Here is a 24,047-nt window from a genome sequence, read left to right as displayed (position 1 = left end):
ATATATATATATATATATATATAGAAGAAATATTCAAATTAAAAGTTTACCTCTCACTGCGATTCTCGTTTTATATTGAGTTCTCTACACTTGATAAATGATAGTTTATTTCTAATTATAATTGAAAGGATACACCTCTTGAGCTGCAAGAGGTGCTTCGATTGCGGTCCGAATTGGTACGTCTTCGTAGTCAGATCTCGCGTGAACAGCGGATGCGCGAGAATCTCTCATCTGAACTTGAGAGATCGGTTCAGGAAAACGCACGCCTTCGCGATGAGCTTCTGTCATCACGAGAGCGCGAACGCCTCAGCCTCAACATTCAGATGGAGATGGGGGGCACAGTTCCTTCTCTTGACCTATCTAAGGACAACAAGTAAGCACCATTAGATTCTTTCTTCTATCGCACTTTTCATACTTTTAAGTAAAGGAACGTACTCATTGTGTTATATTTGAAACCATTATCTAAATGCGCTGATTAGCATCGAATTGCTCATTAGGATCCATACATCTCGGAAGATACAGTATGATCTCAATGGAAGAGTACGATATTTTCATATAAGTGACATTTAAGTCCTTTTTGTAAATGGACGCGTTCATTATGTCCTGTGTGGTTTTGTGGATTTGTCCTAGAAGCGACAGCCTGAATGAAGAAGATGAGCAATGTGAGGTTGACTCTGGAATGAACTCAGGGGCGGAACAAGAATCGGAAGCCGTAGAAAAAGGTAACACGCTTCTATACGAACTCGACATGCAGTACCGCGTGCTCATTGAGAAGTATGAAGCGTTATTGGAAGCACGTAAGCGAGATATCGAGGCAGAACAAGCAATGGCGGCTTCTGTGCACTCGCAAATTCATAGCGACACCGATGCAGTCGTTTCCACTTGCTCGGAAACAACATCCTCGGATAGTCATCTGCTTATTGAGACGACGAGAGAACCAAATGGTCAGAAAGATGCTGCCTGCCAAACAGAGATCCAGGTGCTGAAGAAGCGAGGATGTAGCGAGCAGACGTCGCCGATCAATGGAGCGCCTACGAGATCGTCTCTGAGGCTACCAGCAACAGAGCCAGCAATCTCCACGAACCGTACCGTGCACCTCAGTGGCCAAACTCAGGCTCGCAACGCTAGCTCCTGCCTGGCCTCGTTCAGTGAAGCCGACCAGGAGACCTTCAACAAACACTTTGAGCACTCGCCTCCAGAGTACAAGAAATTGTTCGCCGAGATCTTCGCCGTCCTAAAGAAGAAGGTGGCGGAGATGCCGATGTGCGAAATCACGAGTGATCGTCAGCCGACGCCAATTCTGCCAGGTAACTATCCCTACCGATGTTCCGTTATCTAATTGCATTTCAACCTAAGAGAACTGTTGCCCAGCACATTGCTATAGGAAACTTTTCTGTCTGGTTCAGATTGGTAAATTGGTATTTTGCTACCTAAAAGCTCGCGAAAAAAAGTTTTTTATGCGAATTAATTGAGTATGTATTGAGCGTCACTCTCCACGACCTTCTAGCACGTCTTAGTGTATATTTATTTAGCCTGCTCTGAAATATATAAATGTCTGCTATTGAAGGACCCGGCCAGCAAAATTTTGAGATATTCTTCATTGTCAAATGTACCATTACTAATTAAGTGATCGTAAATCGTGACGATATGTAAGCGCGGCGTCCGAAGAACGTGGTATATTTAATAAACCTCCGACTTGAACATTGTTACATGCGGCCAAGCATTCCTCCGCCTATCGAGTTTTCTTCTTTTGAATATCCTCGTTCGGTCGATCGGTTCAATTAGGTTAGATACAGACGCCCGCCATGCATTTTTCACTATCTAAAACTTTTCTAGTGCCAGGTTTTCTTGGAATGAAAATTTAGCTTAATTGTGACATGGTTTACGTCGAAGTGAATACTGCCCTCGATATTACCGCGGAATATCGAAGGCGGCGTTCATTCTCCTCTTGGCACAGTGACGATCCTATATAGTTACTGTCGGCGTGGCTGGGTGTTACTATGTATAGAGCTAAATGTTGAGAAGCTATGGGAAACCGCGTTCTTTTTGTGCCGCCCGCTCAGTTTATGCGGCACTTAGGCCGTTAATTTCTGTAGTGATACTATATCCCTAGCAGTAAATGGGGTAGCTTAAAAATCTTTATCGATAATCATTGGCTGCAGTTTATCTTCTCGTTGAAGTCAATATTTGGTTGCCGGCCGTCTTCCTTCAAAAGTGGCTTCAGGCGATCGTTACCGATCTGTAACGGGCGACCAGCGCGCAGTGCATCCTCTGGTTTTCATATGCTGTTATTAAACTTCCGAATAGATCTCACAACTATCGAGTTCACACTGCATTAGGTACAGCATCTCGTGCTAGTTCGACAGCATTTTGACCGCTACAAAAGACGAAGTAGAGTAAAGGTTGATCTTTTTTTAATTTAAAACTTTCGACCTTGGGGCTTTCACTCGTAGAACTTTGTTCACTATATAGTGAAAGCAGTAAACTAAAGTTATACAGGGCGCTTTGTCTGAATTCGATTAAACTTCGGTGGATTATCTGTCGTAGTGACTATGGGCTCATCCGCCAGCATTTGCACAAAAAAAGTACGTCTTTTTAAAATAAATCCATAGTTTTTAAAGGAGATCAGCTATTTTTCAGTGTTTTCTCATTAAATCAACATTTACCAAGCCTCAAACCTTCTCTACTTCAAATCGACGGTAAATACCCTAAAGCGACCGTTTTGTTATAGCTTGTGGAGAGTCCGAGAGGGACATCAATCAAGCAAACTCGAAGATCTTAATAGCGTTTTAATTTAGAATGTTTGAACATTTCTCTAAATGGCTCAAAAGCCATTTCCGGTGCATCTGGAAACGGTTGGCCCTCTTGGGACCTTTTGCGCCTATATATATACATATATACACGGCTTCACCTAAAGGCTGTAAGATAAAAATGTAATCTTCCTAAAACATATATCATTAACTATCCCAGTTTATTTATAGAAACCGTATACAATAGCCTGTGTTTTTACGGTACATAATTAAGCATACCTCGCTGAAGGTCTCAACTTCAAACATGTTTTAATGCAAAAATGAAAAAGGATATCCAAGATAACATTTGAATCAGCCATGCGGCTGTAATCGTATCTGTTGCCGCGAAGCTCATGTCTGTTTACGCAGTGTTACTACGCTGAGATAGACCAGTTAACAACGTACGGTGTTCCTCTATTATTAGCCGTATTGTTTTTCTCTTTCCAGATTTGGAGTCTCATCTAGAGTGTAACCTGGAAAAGTTGAAGGCCACGGTGCCACCGCACGTTCGATTCACGCGGAGCTACGCAGAGGTCGTCCGTGCTAGACAGCAACAGGCGCAGCAGGTACGTGCTCAGGCCCAGCGCAACGTCCGGAGCGTTGGCATGAACTAAACGCAATATTGAGCACGCATCTCTGTTTCGGTGCAAAATCATAGCAGAAGACATTTACCTATAAGAAAATAATCATTACTAGACTAAATAGCTTTCAGCAGCTTTCGCGCGCTGCCCTAAGGTGACTCAGAGAGAATAAACTTGATAAAAAGATAAATATTTCATGGCGAAGTTTGTGGAAATGGGCCGCAGCACGTTAGGGACCTGTCTGGTTACGGGCGAATCCCAATGAGGACTTGACTTGAAAATAGTCTCATGTCTTTCATACGTACAATATTCATATCCGATTTGGCACCGTGGCCTATCTATTTGTTCGCTCATGAAGTGTTTATATTTGCATTTATTTTAATATATAATATTGCTGGAAGAAATTTGTGTCTCTGGCACCCAGCGGTGATAGTAAACAAGCGTGCTTGCTTACAATTAAAAATCGAAAGTAACAATTTGATAGATTTTATCATTATTCGATTTAGCGGAATTGTAGAAAAGTATACAACAGCTATCAAGTAAACAAAAAACATCATAAAAGATGAAATGAAAAATACGGTCTTCTGTGTACTGTCTGGTATGACGTAGTAATCTAAAAAGTCTTATTTCGACTGGGAGATTTAGGAGTCGTCGTAATAGAAATAATAATAATCGAATATAAATATGCGTACCCGATATCTCCCTAGTATTTAGACGATTCAGTATATACTATACTGAGGATAATAGTAACTATATTAATTATTATCATATTCTAATACAGTTAATGCTTATTACTTACTCTACCAGCAACATAAAAGAACACAGAAAAGCATTGTATTCATCTATTATCTATACAATATCAAAACATGCAAACCTGATAATAAAGAAAAACCAACAAAACATTATTTACAAGATTTCTGCAAAGCAGCAAATGCGAATGTGAGGAGCCGTCAGCAGCGAACCCTAGCTAAATATAATTATAAACTGTGAACGAGAGATGCCGCTTCTACTACATGTTTATGTATTTCTGCAGGCTCGAGTACAGGGAAAAAAAAAAAGTAATATTAATGAATGAAAAATGATGAATTACCATCACTGCTACCACGAACTATCCTTCATGTAATATTGTTTAAAAAACTAGAGTTGAGAAATATATGTTTCTACTGATTTCAATTGATCAGTCGATCAAATTATATGTGAGCTGATGCATCGATGAACTTTTCCTAAATCCTCTATTGTCACGATGGTCACTGTGGAGACCGTGCCCAACATTGTTAACGCGGCTGGTAAGTAAAACGCTAACATCAGCATTGACAAACTCTCGCGTATAGCAAGCCAAAATCATAATAATAGCACACAGCCTACTATCGGACCCAGTGACGATCAAGTCCATTTGCCCTTCCACTTAGTACACTTTGCTCTGCTCTTAACCGATGACTGACCCAATTATCATCGCCGTTGACCTTCCCTACAACATTGTAACATCGAATGGGGCTGTAAAATCCGTCACCATCCAGTAAATGCCTACATTAAGTATTTATTGTCATAATAAAAACCACCACACGACAACGATCATGAAGTTGAAGGACGGTCACGGGAAAGATTCACATTACAGCTGTTATTTAATTAGCGATATAATTTGTTTTCCTTATTTGTGTGAAAGCTCAGATCAACTACGAAAAATGTCGTAGACAACAAATAACGGCAGTAAGCAGATCAAGAAACACGAGCATCGTGCCAAAAAAAAAAAAGCGGAGACAAACTTAAGTCTATCTACCAAAAAATGTTCTGAAATTAAAAATGTGAATGCAATTTTTAACAATAAAAATAATGAAGAATAATAATAATAAATTTAAATATGAAAAAAAGAGAAAAAAGGAAACACCACTCGCAGTATGGTACCTATGGGGTATATTTTATTACCTATTGGGTTATAGATAAATGGTGCATGCAGAATGGTTGGTTGGGGGTGTGTAGAGAACAATTAATAAAAGAAAAATTTGTATTACCAAAAATACGTGTTCTAATTTGCTTGTGCTTCGAAATCCAAAGCAGAGCTTACATATATAGCGCACCTGTGAAAATGTTTAACATTCGACCGATTTGTTATGGCGTCGTCTGTAAAAAAACCGACTTAAAATCCTCTGCTGCTGGGAGGGCAGCTTCGCTATAGGGATCTAGTAAGTAATTATGCAGTATTTGCTTTTTATTTAAACGATATTTGCGGTTATTTTCCAATTACAAATAACCGACAAACATAATACAACTACAAAACTTTCAGAAAATGCGAAAAAAATTATAACGATACAGTATCGATATATAATTAGCTGTATAATATCAATTTTTATCCAGCAAAGATGTAATCGTACGTCTGTCACTGGGTGCGTCGGCCGCAGCAGCGCCACCAATGGCGATGATAACGCCAACGCTCTCACAGTAACACAAATAATAATAATAATAATTATCAAGTACAAATAAGTAGTAAGTACAAATAAAATAGGAAATGTATTATATTTTTTTTTCATCCTACTATAGAATAATCATGGGCGTCGGAAGGGCTGCGTAGTATACTCACAGTGAAATATACCATTAAAGAAAAAAGTGATTTTTGGGACACGATAGGTGAACAAGCCTTTTTACGTTAAAAGAAAGTCATTTCCATCTTCTCGTTTGCACACTGACAGAATGCAATTCTGTGAATTGTCTGTTTTCATAACCTAATCATACCCAATGCTCACAAAGATAATTCGGTTCCAGTGATCCTTAGAGATACGGTACACATGTGCAGGTGCGTACGCCTTAGATTTCACAGGTATTGCCAATCTTTTTCCCTGTTTTCTCAGAACGGGCTGCGTGTCCAAAATGTTCGATCGGCAACTCCCAAACTCGACCTGGACTTGAGAATAGCGTCTCTTTTCTTCAATTTTCTGAAAGCATGTGCATGATAGGAGCTGTGGACCCCTACGGAGGAAGCATTGCGGTCTGTATGGGGCTAAGCGTTCAATCCGAAGGCTTTGCGAGCTTGACTATCAATATTGGTCTAGCCACTTCACTCTTCCAGAAGGCATTTGGCAGCTATTTATGGGCAGCTTCTTAGCAATGATTATGATAATGACAGTGGCTAGCTAGTGCTGTACAGCTTTTAATTATCTTTCGTTCTGCCCAGGCGTTTTTTCACCATTGTGCTTTACAGGACCATTACACGACCTTTACCTCTATATTTCGAGTTTAAGTCCGGTATCACCGTAAAACATTCCACCGTACAGCTGACTTCCAGCACGAAGCGGAGTCTGTCTATGCCTGGATCCGAACCCAGACCACAACGTGTCCCTAGTATTAGAAGGCAAATACGTTATCCATGAAGCTTTCACGGGGACACACAGCCTTCACCTGTTTCCATTGTCTCAAAACTGAATTTTGGAAATTGTTTCCCTAAATTAGTTAATGTAGGGCTTTGGACGCCTATCTGAGTTTACCCAGGCAAGTTTGTAACTCATAGATTACTGTGTAATTCCTCAAGCCTAGTGCATAAATCGCGTTACTCTCTCGCAGTCATCCCACCTTATTAGGATTTTAGGATTTCAGTCACTCTTTTACTTGTTTTTACTATATTAACCACTTATCGATTACAACCTGTAACAAGTTAGCATATATAAAGTTTATTAGCCAAGTTGGCGTCTTAAGGGCACATCTCAAGGGCAATTTTCCAAATGCAGCAGAACTTTATCCATTTCGCAATATCCTCTTTAAGTGTAAAAGACGTACGTTACAGAATCCAATAGTTAGTGTCAACTGTCTTGTCTTGGCTTGGCTTGGCTTGGCTATTCTCAGTTGTTATTCCAATCGTTAACTAACCTGGTCCATTGATTCGTTGTATCGCTGTGGTGTCTATAAGTAGATTTTTCAAGTTGACTTTCAATTACACGTTTTTTAAGTTTGCATCTTTGAAATCATCCAAGTTATGAAGAGCCAACTCTTTTCCAGTGTTAACTTATAACCATCTATCAGATGTTAATTTAAATGTTTCTATTACGTTACCTCAGCCCGCTTGACGACCACGTAGCTCCCTCTTTTTTTCTCCCAGTTCTCTTATTGCAACTACCAGTTAATGGATGTCATCTTGTGAGGTCTTCGCGTATTGTTTTTTAAAAGCACACCCAAGCTACCTAATTTCATGCAGTCGGCATTTTATCACTGCGAACTGCTTCGACTGCTTGTTCCCTCAATCCTCCTCCCCCCCCGCCCCTTCTCCCCTGTGCAGAGGAGAGACACCCATTTCTTTCATACAGATAGCTAAATTGGGAAAAATAAGACTTGCCTTGGAGAACAACTGCTTAAGTGATCCACATTCTGTACTCAAACCGTTTATTGCATAAAAGCAAACACAAATTAATACCGAGTTTTCTGGGTGTTTTATTTTGTGTTAGCACATAGAATTGTTTACGACTTGTGACTCTTTCACAGCCTTTTGTTCGCCTCGAATCATCACCATTATCGGCACTGTTACCGGCGGCGGTCGTTACCATTTTATGGTATCCAACACCGCCATGATCATATCAATAAGAATAATCTTTCTCCAGCGTACTTAACTTTTTTTTAATATTAATATCATCCTCATGCTCGTCGTCCACTCATCATTGTCACGTAGTATGAATTACTTATGTGATCTTTTACAAAATGCGAATACAAACAATACTAATGGTAATAGTATATAAAGTTGGGATCGTCATCGAAGCGCGATAGCTGCGTCAACTTTGTTTTTCCATGACTTTTGCTCGTCTTGTTGCTATTTTTCTCTGCTTATCCACTTGGTTCTGACTTCATTTGGGCTGAATCATCGCCAACCTGTCCTCGTTCAATTATAATTCCATGTTACTATTATTTTGGTCGTTTGCTGGTTAGTATGCTGTTCTGCATCTTCTGTTTGCCCTTCGTGTAGCTTCGCTTATCATTCCGTTAATCAGATGACTGCCATATATTCTCTGGTGACGTTACCGTTTCATGCAATTGAAAGATTCCTTAACTAGGAGAGAATTGTTGGCTTTTTGGCATTCAACGTTGAGACTCTTTTGAAGCTTTGACCACTCTCTCTCTCTCTCTCTCTCTCTCATTCTTTCTCACCCGTTTTCTTTCTTTCTCTCTCTCTCTCTCTACCTGTTCCTGTGCAAATGATCTCAGAAAACCAACTAGTCATGTTCATGCCTCAGGACTTCAAGAAGATTCAAAACTAGATTTATCGCTGCACTCTAAGTTAGAAGAAGAAAAAAAAAAAAAGTAAAAGAAGAGCTTTGCGTACTACACATAATCTGGTGCAATTGTCGGCACACATATGCTCAGGATCGTGTCCTAAAAGTAAGTGCTTTGACGTTCCGCTAGTTTTAGTCCCTTAACGAATAACTAGATATAGCCGCTGTTTATAGCTCCTTGCATCAGTCCTAACAAAGATCTAAGTCCTATATAGAAGAAGAGTAAACGTTTGTTCACACACGACAGCTTTCCTACGATGAGTTCAATGTTCCTATAGTCGTCCGGATTATAGCGTTTCCATCCCCACTTTTTAATTATCGTATCCGGCATTTTGTTTTATTATTCTTTATCGATCGGTTTTTAGGCTTGTTTGTTTCAATTGGTTATAAAAGTATCCCTAATGCGGCCTCAGTTTTCTCATTTTGAGACTCGCCAAACCCAACTCTTTTATCTGTCCTCGAACAAAAACTTCTATTTAGACTTTTTCTTCGTCCTTCACTCACTCGCCTATATAGTTCGGTGTTAGTAATTCATGTACCTCTATATATATATATATATATATATATATATATATATATAATTTTTTCTGGCAAAATAGTCTAAAGCTCTTATCTCTCTGTTTGTCTCCATGCAGAAAATACATGGCTGCTCTTGACGGAAACGAAGTTAACTTTTCAATTAACCTTTAAACCGCAGTGCCTACGCAATCCCAGATCACATAGAGATATCAAACTGGGCTGGAATGGCTTGTTATCGTCTAAATGCATAATTTATAGGCTTCCTCAATTGAGTACACTTTCTATTTCGTTAAGGATTACCGAAATGTATCTCTCAAACGAATAGGTCAAGCTTGGCCAAAATGAAATTACTGAAAATGAAAGTCAGCATCTGATCACGAAATCGTCCAACACGGATTAGCTTGTTTCGATTTTCCATTGGTGTACCTGCCATCAGTGATGTGATAGACTGAAATCCGTCAACTACATTTACACATCTGTCTGACACCTGTATTAAATTTTGTAATAAGTATGTTACAGCAATGTACAGTGGACGCGGACTAGCGGCAGCACCGTAAAACGATCAGATAGTGTATATCACCATCGCTAGCAGCGTCGATTGGCGACGGCAAAACGCCAGCTTGAAATCATCTCTTTCCTGGTGCGTTCTGACGTCCCTGCTGAGTCAGCTCGTAATAACACGGCCAAATTTTCGAACTTCTGACATCACAGATTTCGAATTCGTTGGCAATATTGACTTGCAACTAATCTAATTCTAAATTCTGCCGAGTCGCAGCAAACGATCCTTCAGGGATGGGGTGGGGCTGGCAATAAGTTTCGGGACGAGAGCAATGTTTATTTGGCTGCGGTGGGCATTTCACAATAGATCTATGATGTATATTATAATGGTGCACTGATAAATATGATGATAGTAGGAAGCATCGTGTAAATGCGAACACAGAATTGGCGGAGATATAGGAATCGTCGTGTACTGAATCGAAATGAGACGAATTGGCAGCGGCCGTTAACAAATAGGTTTGATGGATTAAACGTAGTGAGAATCACAGTATGAGTACGTGCACATACAAGGTCGATAGCCCCGCGACGGTGGCTTACAATCTACGGCTCGATTACAGAAAAATCACATATAAATAATAATCGTCTCTGTCTTCTTCTGCAATATACTGAATAATAATAATATGAGTCATACTGTCGTTTTTCTTTATTCAAGTTCGTATCAAAGCACATTGTTTTGGCACACGGAAACCAACTGTGTTCGTTAGCGGCATACAATTAGGAACAGTAAACAAATTAGCTAGTAAGCTCTTCTCTCTGCTGGCAACGCCTAGGCAATTCTATCGGCTCCATTATCTATATATAGTTTGTCGGTAGACTTTCTTAGCGAGCGTCTAGACGCACAACGTAACGCCAATATAAATCGTTATTCAAGCTAGCTATATATATATATATATATATAAAAATACATATCAAATAAACTAGCTCAGAAGTAAAACGTAAGTGTTTCGAGCGAGTTCTACCCTTCTGTATGTTTCCTTGCTGATAGCACGTTCCTTTACATTCATTCCAGTGACCCACATAACACTTGCAGTAGTAAAGCTGACAAAAAGCTATTTTAACAGATCAGTTTTACTCAGACGTAATGCCACCCTGCCCTTCATTTTACTCACACATCATCAACTATTGTCGTCTCTGCTAACCGTCACAGTAGTAGAAGAAGTAGTAGTAGTAGTAGTAATAATAAGTGACTTTTCATTGGAGCTGTCGCCAACATCTATCTATTAGCGTTAGAAAATATGGTCTGCTTCCGTCTTTTTTCATGAAGTCCGTATAAAAATGATGAAGTGATGGCGTCTTGTTCCTACTTGAACGATGAGAACTGGTACCCCGTCCTTTCGTTTTATAGTAGGCGCTAGTGTAACTGCTGCTTATTTCCTATGTATTTAAATAGTAGATGTACTATAATTATGGCCTGTTTCATGATAATGTCATGTAAGCGAACTGCTATAATAGGAAAGTACGAAAAGAGGCTCTTGGCTAGTTCTGCCACACGACGCTAATCCTACACATAGCCTATGGATCGTATCGCTAGTATTGTTTCTATTGGGATTAATACTACTATATAATACATGAGCGGTATAGTCTCAGCTTACAATCTTTGCCTAGCAGCCAATAGCCAGCGTCGCGTTGTTTATACCCCGTAACGTTCTCGTCACCAAACAGCGTTGCTGTACTTATTTTACTGTAATTAGTATTTGTTGCTTCTAGACCCCACTTGGGAAAAATTGGAAGTCGATCGAGCGTTAGAAAAGTGGACAAAGTGAAAAAGGGAAAAAATACTATAAATGTTTTTACCATTTAATTCATCTCTCTGCCCCGGCGTGTCGCCTCCTTCTGTCAAACTGTCTGCTATTCGCCTAGCGGCTGTAGTTGGTGTAACCATAGATAACATGATAATTGTGATTCTCTCTCTCGAGTCCCTCGTCTTCTTTTCGTTGGTTTCAACGTTAGTCTTCCGTTTTCTCAAGTTTATTTATCCATAGCGTTCGCGCTGTTTAGCAATTGCAGTCAATACAGTCATATAATCGGTACCGGCCATGGATGTGTGGCGTGTCCTGACCGAATTGTGCTCTCGATTCGGACACGATACGTCTGCTTTTCGCCTCGCTTGGCTGCTTACCGAGACAACACGCTACGGCTCGTCCCTTCATTCAGCTAATACGTATGTGACCTTGTTGACTGACAAGACGTTAGTTCTGAATTGCATTCGTGTATGTCTTATGAGTAACTTTAGGAGTACCGTCTTTTTGGTTGATTTTTTCGATATACGTTTCTGAACTTCGTTTATCGTAAATTTCTAAGGTGGCTGATTCACTGAGATACTGGTCGCTGTGTTGCATTTGTATGTTGTATCTCTGTATGATCATGGCTGTGTGCGTCTGAGGCCTACAGGTGGGTAACACAGACTTCGCGGCAACTAACTGCGATGGCTCATTACGAGGCGCTTTCGGGTAGCCCGTTCAATGGCTTTAACAACTGCCAAGTACTGCTTTGTTACGCTACAAGCGAGCATCTCTTCGCTCCTAGATATCTCCAAAGACCCAACGGATTTCAAACCCAAAACTTAGTCAAAACATGCAGTGATATTTGGAGAACTACCAACCTCAGCTTCTGTTTGCTTTGTTACCATCACCGTCGGAATTTATCATATCATTAGTCAGATCTTTCGTTTGTTATACTCGTACGGCTGGATAGAAAGACGTTACCACACTAACAGTAAAGAGTGGATAAACCGTATGTTTGGGACCGAAGAACAGAATTTTTAATATCGACTGATATACACATACGTATCCTAGTAATGTCAGTAACATTTATGCTAGCTCAACTAATATAATGATGACTGTATCTGTATGCAACTGCTATTTATACGCGTATAAAGTTCGACTATTAATGAAAATACTAATAAAAAAAAATGCCTTATAAGAAAGCCTTTTCAGAAGGCTTGAAAAATGCAGCGAGAGCCATTATATGTACCAAATTCAACCGCTGAAAAAAACTTAAAAACAATTACGTCCCTCCTTTGCTGTGTTCATACACGCGTAAGCTGTAAATGTTTGCGATCCTACCAAAATACTGCGCCATACATGTTGTCAAATGTAATATATCTGTTCCGTGTGAGTTGTCGGCAACAGTCGACCTCATAACCTATTTCCGCCCCCTTCTACGGAGTAGATTACGGAGTGATGACCACACTCTTGGGTATGAAGTTCTTTAACAAAAGTCCCTTGTCTTCTATGTTCCTAGAGCGAACCTATGCGTTGGATCAAATAAGTTTAGGCTAATGCACGTACAAATTAGATAGGTTATTAGCTGGTTCTGGTTAGCTGAGATCATTATGAAGTGTTTTCGAAGAACTGCGCGGTTCGCATGCGTCTTTTCCAGAGCATCTGCCGCTGTTCGTCAGGGTCGACTCTACCATCAACTGCTAATTGACTCGAATAGTAAGATTCATTATTCGTTTAAGACGCAGGTAATTCTGTCTATTTTACGTTTGTGTTGCTGCTAGATATAATTAGCTGACATCTTGCGGAGGGGTTGAGTGAGTTTTTTTTGTGTGTCCGTTCAGAGGACTTCACCATTTTATGAGATCATGACAGACTTCAACATTGTGAGGCAGTGAATTTTGCGCACAGACTCCGCTGTCATCACTCAAACTATGATCAATCTTTTTCTGCTATTGTATATCTGATTGCATCGACTGTTATATCACTTATGACTACAGACAGCTACTGCAATTAGCAGTGCCTTCCTCTGCAGTGTTCAGACTTTATCATCTACAATTTTGTCAATGAGCTCTCTAACTTGCTGCAATAACCCTTTAACCTTCAAACACGCGGTATCGCGAATGTTTCAGTTGAGATTCAATCGACTGCCGTCAACATCTTCTGTACTTGACCGTTAGATAAAGCTCTCATATGATGTGTTGTTTTGTTACGACACGATTTAGATCATGGCCTTGCCCTTTTCAGGTCGGGGCGGACCTTAATTTTTTTCCAAGAATCTTCAAAGTACACCACCAAAATGACCGCTTTTGCTTTGCTTAATCTTTTAACCGCTTGTTCATTATTACCGTTATTATAACTGTTATACCACTTCAAGTACGTATGTGCAAAACTTTAGTACATTCTTCCCCTTTGCCTCGCCACTTGATATAATTATACGGTTTGCTATAGTATAATAGTTATTATTAAAAGGGTAAGCTGTTTGTTATTGTTTTTTTTTTTGTTGTGTGTTTGCATCACTCGACAATGGTGACTCATTCTATTTTAAAACAGGTCATTTATTTGCTTAGGCTCTTTCAAGCCTGCGAATATAAAGGCGGCTTCATGGTTGATGCGTCCGCGGGTCCTTCACCAGCGCTACCGCCCGCAGTACGTGAGGCAGTGTTATCGATCACGCTTTGTTGTTGCTGCATATCCCGACGACCCGACGATGACAGTGAGCTGTTGCGTGGAGCGTAGCCCGTTACGACGTTTTGGGGATCGTCGCTAGAAGTCGATGAGTTCGCGTTGACGTTGTAATTGTTGTTGCTACTTAAGCCGCTCAGATCAGTCGCCTCCTCTAAGCGCATAGCCACTCGTGACGCCCTGATCGCGTCTTCGTAACTGGGTGGCGCTTCTTCCGCGTATGGCGGCGGAGGAGACATTGCTGAGTTGCGGCGTTCTGAGATGCCGTTGGCTAACTCATGTACATGATGGGGGTGCTGCTGACTATTGCTGCTGCTGCTACCACTACAGCTTCCAACAGCGTGCCCTGTGCTATGGGGATGGGTGGCTGCAATATTATGTGAATGAGTATGGGCATTAGCGGTTCCCCGCTCCTGGCGTTCCCTCGCCCCTGAGTCGCGCCGGGAGTGCGCGAACCCTCGACCACGACGGGAGTCCCTTTCGCCGGCTCCTGCTGACACAGCTCCACCGGAGGACTCTCTGCGTTGGCCTCCAGAGCCCGGTCCACCACCACTACCACCGCTCTCAACGGCCATCTGAGACACCCCACCTAAAGCTCCCCCTCCTGATGAGCCGCTGGTCGAGTTCCGCGGTGGCGTAACCGCTGTCTGACCACTCGGCCCAGCCGATCCCGAGCCGTTACTAACGGGTGTTGTCTGATGAAATGTAACCCCACGCCACATTGGTACGATTCGCCGATTGGTTGTAGAACTTCCTCTCCTCTGCGGCACCTTGGCACCACGCTGATAGCCCAAGTACACGAGAATTATACATATAACTAACAACGGTACGGGGCTAACCTTAAAAAACGTTAGGTTAGCGTGGTCGCCGCTAAGGTAGAAGGGATCGATCATGCAGCGAAATAGGCTCAGGCTATTGTTCGCAACTGGAATCGGAATATAGCTGAAAATTAAGAGTTGAATAAGCATAAAATAAATGGTTCTTAGTTCACTTGCTAATGTAGGTATTGTTTAAATGAATGCCAAAAAAAAAATATGCCATTGAGAATTTCATATTACATACAAATTAATTTATCTATTGGATATTGCACAGTCGTGATCGGATGAAGTGAAGCCCTTTTTCTGATATAACATGGAGTCATATTTAAGTTTCGTCACGTTTTTTTTTCTTATTTTATTTCTGTCATTGACGCTACTTGAACAAGCGATCTGGCCATTTGGGTTATGGATTTAGCTGTTTATATATGTTGAAAGATAATAGTTGCATCAAGCACATGTTAGTGATAGCATCCGTCTTCGCATACATTAGACTCCATGTACGCTGCAAATAGTCACATAGAAGCGAGTGTGTCTGGCTTGTACGTCCTTATGTGTATGTTATAAAATTTACATCGGCACCTCCTTTTTTACGTTGTACTAAACAGAATATTTCGTTATTATTGCTTACCTTGGAGGACAACGGCAGATACCTCCAATACAGTCTGAGTACTGATCGGCGAGCAGGCATTCCTTCGACGAACGGCACTTCTCATTATACGATTTTCCTACTGAACATTTAATGATTTTGTATGGTGGTTCTCTGAAATATCACAAGATCAGATAAACGAATAAAGGCAGAACAATAATTATCACTAAATGCTATCTGTGTCTAGCTCAGTATCGCTTGAAGGAAGGAAAAAACGGTATTGTTTTCCGATGGCCTGGTTACGGATTAGTAGAGCAAAGAATAAGCCTTTATAAGGCATAAACTAATCTAACAAAGGGTCAAACCACCTGTTCATGAAAAGACTATCTATGTATATGGTTGTCTTCGAAAAGTTTATTTGAGTATGTTAGCTAACCAGTAATAATAATCATAGTAACAACTTGAGTAACCTCTAATTTGATTTTATTTTAGTCAGTCTACCTATATTTTGCCAAAGAGAATAGGACCATTACGCATGAATTTAAATTACGATTGACAATTTAGCTATTTAAATTGTTTAGTTTCATCTGCGTGTTCGTTACATGAACACTTTCCTTAAGTACCCGTTCACTCTTAGCCTTTTCTGACAGGTAATGAATGAGTCACCTTTTTTAGGATCATCTGGACGCAGATTAAGGTGCATGGAAGCATTTACATCGATATCAGCATAAGAAAATGGCCTATTTCTTTTTTGGTGTGATCAAGATCGTATTTTTCGATGCCATGCGAGCAGGACATGTGTATTGAAAAAGCCTCGATGTCTAGTTTCGAGTGAGGCGGGTAGACTTCGGACCGGTAACTGCATATTCTGGTAAAACAAAGCCTTTCGAGAAGTAAATTTGAAGACCTTTAAGGTTTGATTCAAAATTCAATAATGAAAGGAACAAAGTTATTAGGAAACAGGGTAGCGGGCTAGATCGTTTTTATAATATGGATGCTAAAATCCAAAGGGTTATTAGGTTATTAGTATCAACTGGTCATAATTGATTGACATAATTCGGGTCATATAAGTTGTAACCAGCCATATATCAAATGGAACTAGAAGCATCCTATAGTGAATAGTCTTCCCTAAATCAACTAGAGGTAATCGAACGCCGTGTTGAGGAGTACGCTGGAGTCTCTAGCCGTATTTCAAGCATCTGAGCGCATCAAACTGGATTCCTCATTTACTTCAATGATTTTGAACGTTATATTCTATATTTAGTTTACTTTAGGGTGAAATAAACATTCGTCTATTTCAAGCAAGTTATCTGCAAGCAAATTAAGATCTAGAAGGAAAGGCAAAAAAGTAGAAAGAAAGTCGATCGCCACTGTCGAAACGGCTGCTAGTAATATAAATGTCTTTCGTGCTTGGGACATTTTCGTAACAAATATTCTGTGGGTAGATAAGTAGCCAGGCGGGTAATCAAAATTGCTTCACTCATATAAATTGAAAATACCAAGGTACAACAAAATTTATTTACCAGAATCAAACAAGTTGGGGTGACTTTTTGGGAATCGATCTGGGCGGTCCCGATGGTTTTCAGTACCACAATTACCATGCAAGAAAAGAATCGCACGATTCTTTTAAACACCAAAAACGATGGCTGATGAACTATGCTATAGGATTTAGTGAAAAGCCTGCACACATTCGAGCTAATAAGTAATATGAAGACTGCGGAGTACGTCGTCCTGCTCGCCCATAATGTACGACGCCCAACTGTTTACAAAAAGCGAAATGTTAACAAAAGAAAAAAGCAAGATCGTTAGTGGCTTCACAAAGGCCGATCTGAACATCATAGAATACTAATGACGCGTAGTAACATAAACACAAGGTATCACTTAAGAAAAGTTCGATGACGCCATCTTGGCTCCGTAGAAAACAGTGAAGACAAGTAAAATCAAAGCCGTATAGCATCAATTTCATGCTTCGAGACCACAATTTTGAAGCCGTTAGAGTGCAAGCAGATTCTACAAAATACTGACTTACCGATGCGTTTTGCTGAAAACTTAAAAAGAGAAATAGGGTTTTATGTGACGCTCTGATTTTGAGAATCTAGCTTTAAAATGCTACCGAGAAATATACACTGAAATAATTCAAGTGTACCCATGGATACGAGCGACAGTATTCGTCTTCCTACAGGACAGTTTAGCAAATTGTTACTAGCGGTTTATTGTAAAAAGCATTGTTAGCACCTCTGTATGCTTGCATACATGACAGAAACAAGCACTTCATAGCCACTCGCACCGCGCCTTCATACCAGTAAACGTGTGTTTATAAATATATACCATAATATTTAATTTATCACAGCATATATGTCTAGCTAACACAGACTCGTAACGAGCTGAGGTCCTACATACGTCTCAGTGTGGGCCTACTTTCTATTCTGTACTTTTCTTTTTAAAAAGAGGGTTAACTATTAATAATTTTGAAGTATTCGCAATATCTTATTTAACGTTATGCGAAGGCGGATGGGGAAGGCGAAGGTGCAAGAAAAGGCTTATCTTAATTTCTTTGGTGTAAAAGATATATTTCTATTTAAAAAATAACATCTTTACTAGAGCCGTCTAGTGCTGAAATAGATGTTTGTTAGACTTTAAATCTTTTCTTATGTAAGTGTAAACCTATTATTTTACTCCATAGCAGGCCTACTTTCGCCTTCCTCGGCCCTATCTTTCCGACCGCTTTGTTCTCGATGGACTTAATTTTCACCTCTTGAATGAAAAACAGGGTGGTAGAATGAATGAAAGTTTACATTTGAACTCCTCGGCGCGACAATTTGTGACAAGACAAGACACCTCCTATATGAAAACTCTGAGCTCTTTACCAACATTTTTTTGTTTTGTAGAAAAATTGGGAAAGAATTGTGTCATGCTTTTCCATGTTCCTCTTCTTCCATGTACCACATCACGATATTCTCAGCAACATGAATATATATGAAACATAGTGACAATGCTAACCTGTAACGGCCTTGAGTGCAAACACAGATGCTATGGTTTGCATCGCACACAGAGAAGGCGTCCCTCGTTGAACATTCGATGTCTACGCTACATTCAAGGGTCGGTGCAGCATGCACGCTCTGTCCAGCTAAAATCGCCGTGGCCGCAAGAGCCAAAGTGACTCTAACGGCCCCTCTAATCCAGCTGGGGCTGCTAGCCTTGAAGTCAACATTGCCGCCTCTGTCGCCTATGCCCCCAGGGGCACCAGCGACCCATCGGCGTGGCATCAGCACACGACCTGGAGCAGCTCCACGGCCATCTGTATGTTGTACCGTTACAGTTTGAAACGGCCCCGGACGACAAAAAACAAAGCAAATTATTTCTACAAAAGGGCGTAAACGTTAGCAAGCTATCTACAACAACTACGATGAATAAGGTTCCATTAATTCACACGATGCTCTTTAGTATTATAATGATCAACTTTTGCGATAATATTAATTTGTACAACGGGAGTTTCATTTGTTTTCATTTCATTTTTTCGTATGCGACAGAGTCCTATTAGAAGCTAGCTTTGAGGTTCAGACATGAGCATTTACGGCACAATATGAAGATACATTTCAGTATTATTATTATACCTAGGGTATCACTCGTATACCAAGCTTTGTCGCTTTGGATTTTATATCTGTTCCTCGTATACGTAGTTCACTCTGAAAACCTATGGGAAAGAGGTGGTAAAAATAAGATGTATGCCAACACAACAATCAGAACACGCAAGACCTCGAATCTATCCAAGATCAGGTTTTAACCGAATGTATAAAATCTACTAGGACGACTGGTATAATTGTAACATTCAGATCTGCATAGATTTACAAGAAGACCATAGGGACGATCCCATCATTCGAAGCCCTATGTGGAATCAAAGCATTTCATGAAGCCACTCACGCAACTGTCTGGCCGTTGGTTTAGGTAGTTAGTCCACTTGTTTGATTTATAGGTTCAACTTATACTGGGAACCTACGAGGACCCTTTCCTTTCGATTAATATAAGCTGTCGAAGCTACGAATGTCTATAGAGACGCTGATAACGATGATTATTATCGAAACCAAATTGATTGAACCAGATTGCCAAAATTATCTACCGATAACATGTTGAGTTAACGCTGAACAAGGTCGGCCAACATCTTGCAATAGGCAGCAGAAAAGTTACGGCTTTCTTTGTCACTGTGCAAAGCGCCCGTGTCGAATCAGGCTGATTTCACATTGCTGTCCCATTTCCCATTTTGTCTTCGCCTAGAGCAATGGTCCCTAGAAAGATGCCGAGAAGTCAACGACGTTGTAGGAAGCACTCACAATGGCGCTTTGGACTCAACTGCGCTGCTCCTATTGGGGCAACCACAGACCCGCCACAACAACGCTCCTTTTCGATGCTCCGTCAACCACTGAAAATATCAATATCAAAAGCAAAACAAAAGCACATCAACAGCGCATGAAATCAACGTTTCCGCTGAGCAGTGAGGTTAAAGGATGATCTACGCTATACATAAACGTATTTTTTTAATCTAATACAATTCCAATCAATTCCAAGCTACCATTCCATTAAATTACGTAAAGCACATGAACTGTGCTAAGTATGCGTGCAATGTATCATTTTTGCTTCGTCGTTTTAAATCTCGCCCAATAAAGTTGCATCTAGACTAAGTTTTTGCCGCGCTTTACTTCTTCGTCAACACAAAACTTCCTTTGGAAGACATGGGATAAAACGGGCTCACTACATTTCACAGAGATACATATTCCATGTCCATTCACAGAATTGTGTCCCCAAGTAAACCAGGATTGGATCCCAAACGTCACCACACATGCTCCAAGGGTACCCTATAAAACGACGGGAATCGAATTTATGATCCATTTATCATGTCTATTATCGTTATGCACCTGAGGTTTTGATAACTAACTTTCTATTCTTTTTGCCCGATACAATTATAAACGAGGGAAAAAAAGAGGCCTAAAGACGTTTGCTGAACAAAAGCATGCCAACTAGTTAGAGACATAATTTTCACTGACTGATGTCCTCCCCTCGCGCTGTCAATACGAACATTTCACTTCCATAATAAGAGCACTAGGTTCAATTTGCCGGCTTGAAACTTAAATATATTTTAATTTCAGATACGATATGTTTCCACATAAGTAGTCGGCTCTCGATGCTTTAATTGGGTAGAGGTTTTGAGCATTCGTTGTAGCTAGCGCCCGCAGCGCCACACGCATTTTGATCTAATCACAGGTAGCGACATGACTCCATGCTGGATTTTCCATGATGGAAAGTTTTTTCGAATCACATCTTCTATCAGCTCCCAATAAAGCTGGCATCGGTTTTTTGTTAAAGCAAGCTATGTATGTAACATTACAAAGTATGGTGCAAATCCGTTACTTGTAGCAAGATCTGGTACCCATCAATCGCTAAGTTTTGCAATGCACGACGTATTGATGCTCGAGGTCCTTTCTCCCTAAAAGGTATATAGACATTTATCACTGACAGTTTAGCTGAAGTGAATTTTTTACCTAAATCGGATATATATACAAGACTGGTCGGTGCACCCCAAATTTTGCTGGTAGCCAAACCAGCAGACACCCAGTAAATATCTGATACGAGACACCCAAAAATCGCTAAATCATCTTTGATAGCATTTTACGTTCTCTGTTAAATAGTAGACAACTTTAAATGTTTTGACTTGTGGAAAGAAAAGAAAACATCACCGTTGTAGGGTCAATATATGTTTACTAAGTGAATAGTTTTAAATGATAATCCAATAAGGCTATATTCGCAGGGATACGAATACCTCGAAATGAAGTTACGCTAGAGATACATAGCTCGAGATCGTATTATCAACTTTACGTTTAATGGGTTCGAAGTTGAGATATAGTATGACTACGATGTCAGCAAATGTTTGGCTTAAGTTAAATAATAAATTAAGCGCTTACAGTAACTCCAAGTAAGGAACTGGAAGAGTGTTGCCATGATTAAAATGTATAATAAAAGACAAAAGAGAAATAAACTGATAATAGCATCTCAAATTGCATAGGATTTCCGTGAAGATGATGTTAATTATATTAATAAGCATATTAATAACATAAACGATAAACACAAATTATTTATTCTCCTTTGTTTATAAACGAAACGTTATTTATTTTCATCGATCATTTATCCATCCCCAATAGCCAGCGAAAGTTACAGCTAAAAGCTAGTTACAGGAAATTAAATGACTGACTGATAGCACAGCCACCAGGAGGAGCTACTAGAAAAAATCTGTCCCCAGAGGTTCTACACAAGATGCCACGTGACCCAGCAAACGTTTCGCTTGCGGTGACCATTAGTATACGAGCATAACCCGTATACACAAAGGCAGACGTGAAAATAGGGTCAAGCTTCATGCACAGTTACCGTGACGCAAGGCTGGGCTAAAAGTAGCAGATCAGCTCTTCATTTTCTAACGGCACCTTCGAGCATTGCAATGGCGTGTCTTATGCTGTATAGTTGTTTTTGATACATCAAGTCCATATAGTCAGATGGTAGTGTGTATTTCAAATACATCGAAGCGCATAGGGGCTTCCCAGTATAAAGTGAAAGACAAAAATGAGCACCAGCTACCATAAGGCGCTATATCCTAGCTCGAGTATTTATCTTCAACCGCAGAATCGTTAACAGGTAAAAGGTTGCTGTTATCAGCTGCCAGCTCACTGTTCTAACAACAGCTGATCTAAACTTTATGTCCACCGGACCTGCATATTATCGATTCCAAGTTAGGTCCAACTGGCAGGCAGTGCAACAACGTTTCTTAAAGGCTTGCGAATATTAGTAGTAGGAATAAATAGTTGGCCTCGGCTATTATTCATTCCATCTAGTTCTATGGATTTGTGTTGTTTCCCTGTTTGTCAACCTATTAGAGTGGCCGCCGAGTCTGGCCTGACGCTTCTGGGCTGCATATATGTGCACTATAATAATATTGATAGTATTATTAATTACGCCTGTGAACAACAGGCAAGTAAAGAAGAAGAAAGAAACTTACTTCGCGGTTTCGTCTTGTCTTGTCTTCATCGTCCATATCAATCCCTGCAGCTGAGGGACAAAGGCCGCCGTCGCAGGGGTCGGCAACCGTCACAGTGAAAGCCATCTGAGCAAAACAACAGTTCGAAGGAATCATCTTGTTCCATCGTTTAGTGTCTCGCGAACGGATATGTGGAATAACACGGAGAATAGAATACTATTAACGACAACGCTGCCGCGCCGCAAAAATTTCGCGCAAGGTCACGACGTTAGGGTAGCATACGTAGAGCACGTAAAAAGATATCAATCAATGAAAGAGATTTGAAGTCGCTCGTTAAGTACTCCCATAGGACGAACGAAGTGATGAATGAATCGCAATAATTAGAGCTCCGAACACTCACAATCGTTGCCCTCGTTGTCAGCGAACGGCGCGGCGCGGCAGCGTCGGCTCGTAGTCGTCCCCAAGATCATTAGTGAAGAAGAAGATGGAAGAGACAAATTCTACAAATTCGTCGAGACGACGACAACAGCAACAACAACTGTGTGGAGCGTCGTGCGCCGTCACTCTCTGGATACGCGTAGCTTACCCACTACGGCTGCTAGTCTTGGTACACTCCTGCCGTACTTGTGTATGTGCGTACACCTTCGGTCACTGTTTTTGTTCTTATTACCTAAGCAACGACCAAACAGTACTGGCTGGCAAGGTGGGTACTGGAAGCTAGGCCATTCCAGAGCAAGGTATTTCCAAGTGAAGCGTTTCTCGACACTCGACAATGATTTTTTGTGCGTAGGTCCGTCTACGGTTTAATCTATTCTTTGCTTTGTAGCAGCATTCAACCAGCAGCGGCAGTCGAGCCGCCTGAATCGGCGGCTATCCCTAGCACAGCATGCCTCTCTCCCACCAGTCAGCCGTACTGCCTCTGTGTTGACAGGCAGGCACAGGCAGACTACAGAAGGCTCGCTACAACACATTGATAAGCGAGAGGAGTGCGCGAGGGTCGTTGTCTCGCTTCGGTGAGAGCGGATGCCCAACGAAGCGAGAGAGTGGCGGCGAAGACGAACGAAGTGTGCATGCTCACCGACTTTCCCCTTCTGCCGCCGTTCCCTTCGGCTTTGGGTGAGGACCAGCGGATAAACGAATACGCTAGAATGGGAAAGGGAAAAGGTTGACATCTACACGTTGCTGTTATTGTTATTTCTCGCGCGCGACGGATACTGTGAAGATATTCAAAAAGAAAACAAAGAAACATTGACTCAATGGCATTGCGCACTCTGGACCACTCTTTGGGTCCCGCCGTTGAAGGTTCCTAAAAACGAGATGGCATTTTTCCGGAAGAACACGAGCAGAAGAGCAAAACAAAAGGCTAAAATCTCATATACAGTACGTTTACCTTTAGCACAGCTCAATGCATTTTTGTAAAACGTTTCGTTCACCAAATCTCTTTCAACTCTGTCAGCTGTCTAGACTGGCGTGGTGGTAGAAAATACGTAGCCTATGTAATTCGCTGGAACTCATATGCCAAAGTC

The 24,047-nt window shown here is 40.8% G+C and overlaps 2 protein-coding genes across 7 annotated transcripts in view; one reads left to right on the top strand and one right to left on the bottom strand.

The window, feature by feature from the left end:
• LOC111262164 (uncharacterized) overlaps nucleotides 1-5,385 on the top strand; it is a 79,403-nt gene extending 74,018 nt beyond the window's left edge. For all 5 annotated transcript variants that reach the window (XM_022836209.2, XM_022836210.2, XM_022836211.2 and 2 more), the window contains 3 exons: nucleotides 129-373; nucleotides 631-1,307; nucleotides 3,237-5,385. In XM_022836209.2, the coding sequence (XP_022691944.1) occupies nucleotides 129-373; nucleotides 631-1,307; nucleotides 3,237-3,403 (1,089 nt within the window). In that variant the 3' untranslated portion in view covers nucleotides 3,404-5,385. The remainder of the gene's footprint in view (nucleotides 1-128; nucleotides 374-630; nucleotides 1,308-3,236) is intronic.
• A 4,933-nt stretch (nucleotides 5,386-10,318) lies between these two features.
• LOC111262160 (uncharacterized) lies at nucleotides 10,319-23,622 on the bottom strand. Of its 2 annotated transcripts, XM_022836205.2 has the most exons (5): nucleotides 22,543-23,622; nucleotides 19,621-19,920; nucleotides 18,504-18,801; nucleotides 15,546-15,677; nucleotides 10,319-15,041 (listed from the first exon to the last, which is right to left on the bottom strand). In XM_022836205.2, the coding sequence occupies exons 3-5, from the start codon at nucleotides 18,767-18,769 to the stop codon at nucleotides 13,991-13,993; spliced, it is 1,449 nt and encodes a 482-aa protein (XP_022691940.1). In that variant the 5' UTR covers nucleotides 18,770-18,801; nucleotides 19,621-19,920; nucleotides 22,543-23,622; the 3' UTR covers nucleotides 10,319-13,990. The 2 variants fall into 2 exon arrangements, with proteins under 2 accessions (XP_022691940.1, XP_022691941.1); XM_022836206.2 differs by lacking the exons at nucleotides 19,621-19,920; nucleotides 22,543-23,622 and having other exon boundaries at nucleotides 18,504-19,587.
• Nucleotides 23,623-24,047: the final 425 nt, after the last annotated feature.

This window comes from Varroa jacobsoni, unplaced genomic scaffold, assembly GCF_002532875.2.
Source record: "Varroa jacobsoni isolate VJ856 unplaced genomic scaffold, vjacob_1.0 scaffold_630, whole genome shotgun sequence".
Taxonomy (NCBI): Eukaryota; Metazoa; Arthropoda; class Arachnida; order Mesostigmata; family Varroidae; genus Varroa; species Varroa jacobsoni.
This window is presented reverse-complemented; position numbering and strand designations above follow the sequence as displayed.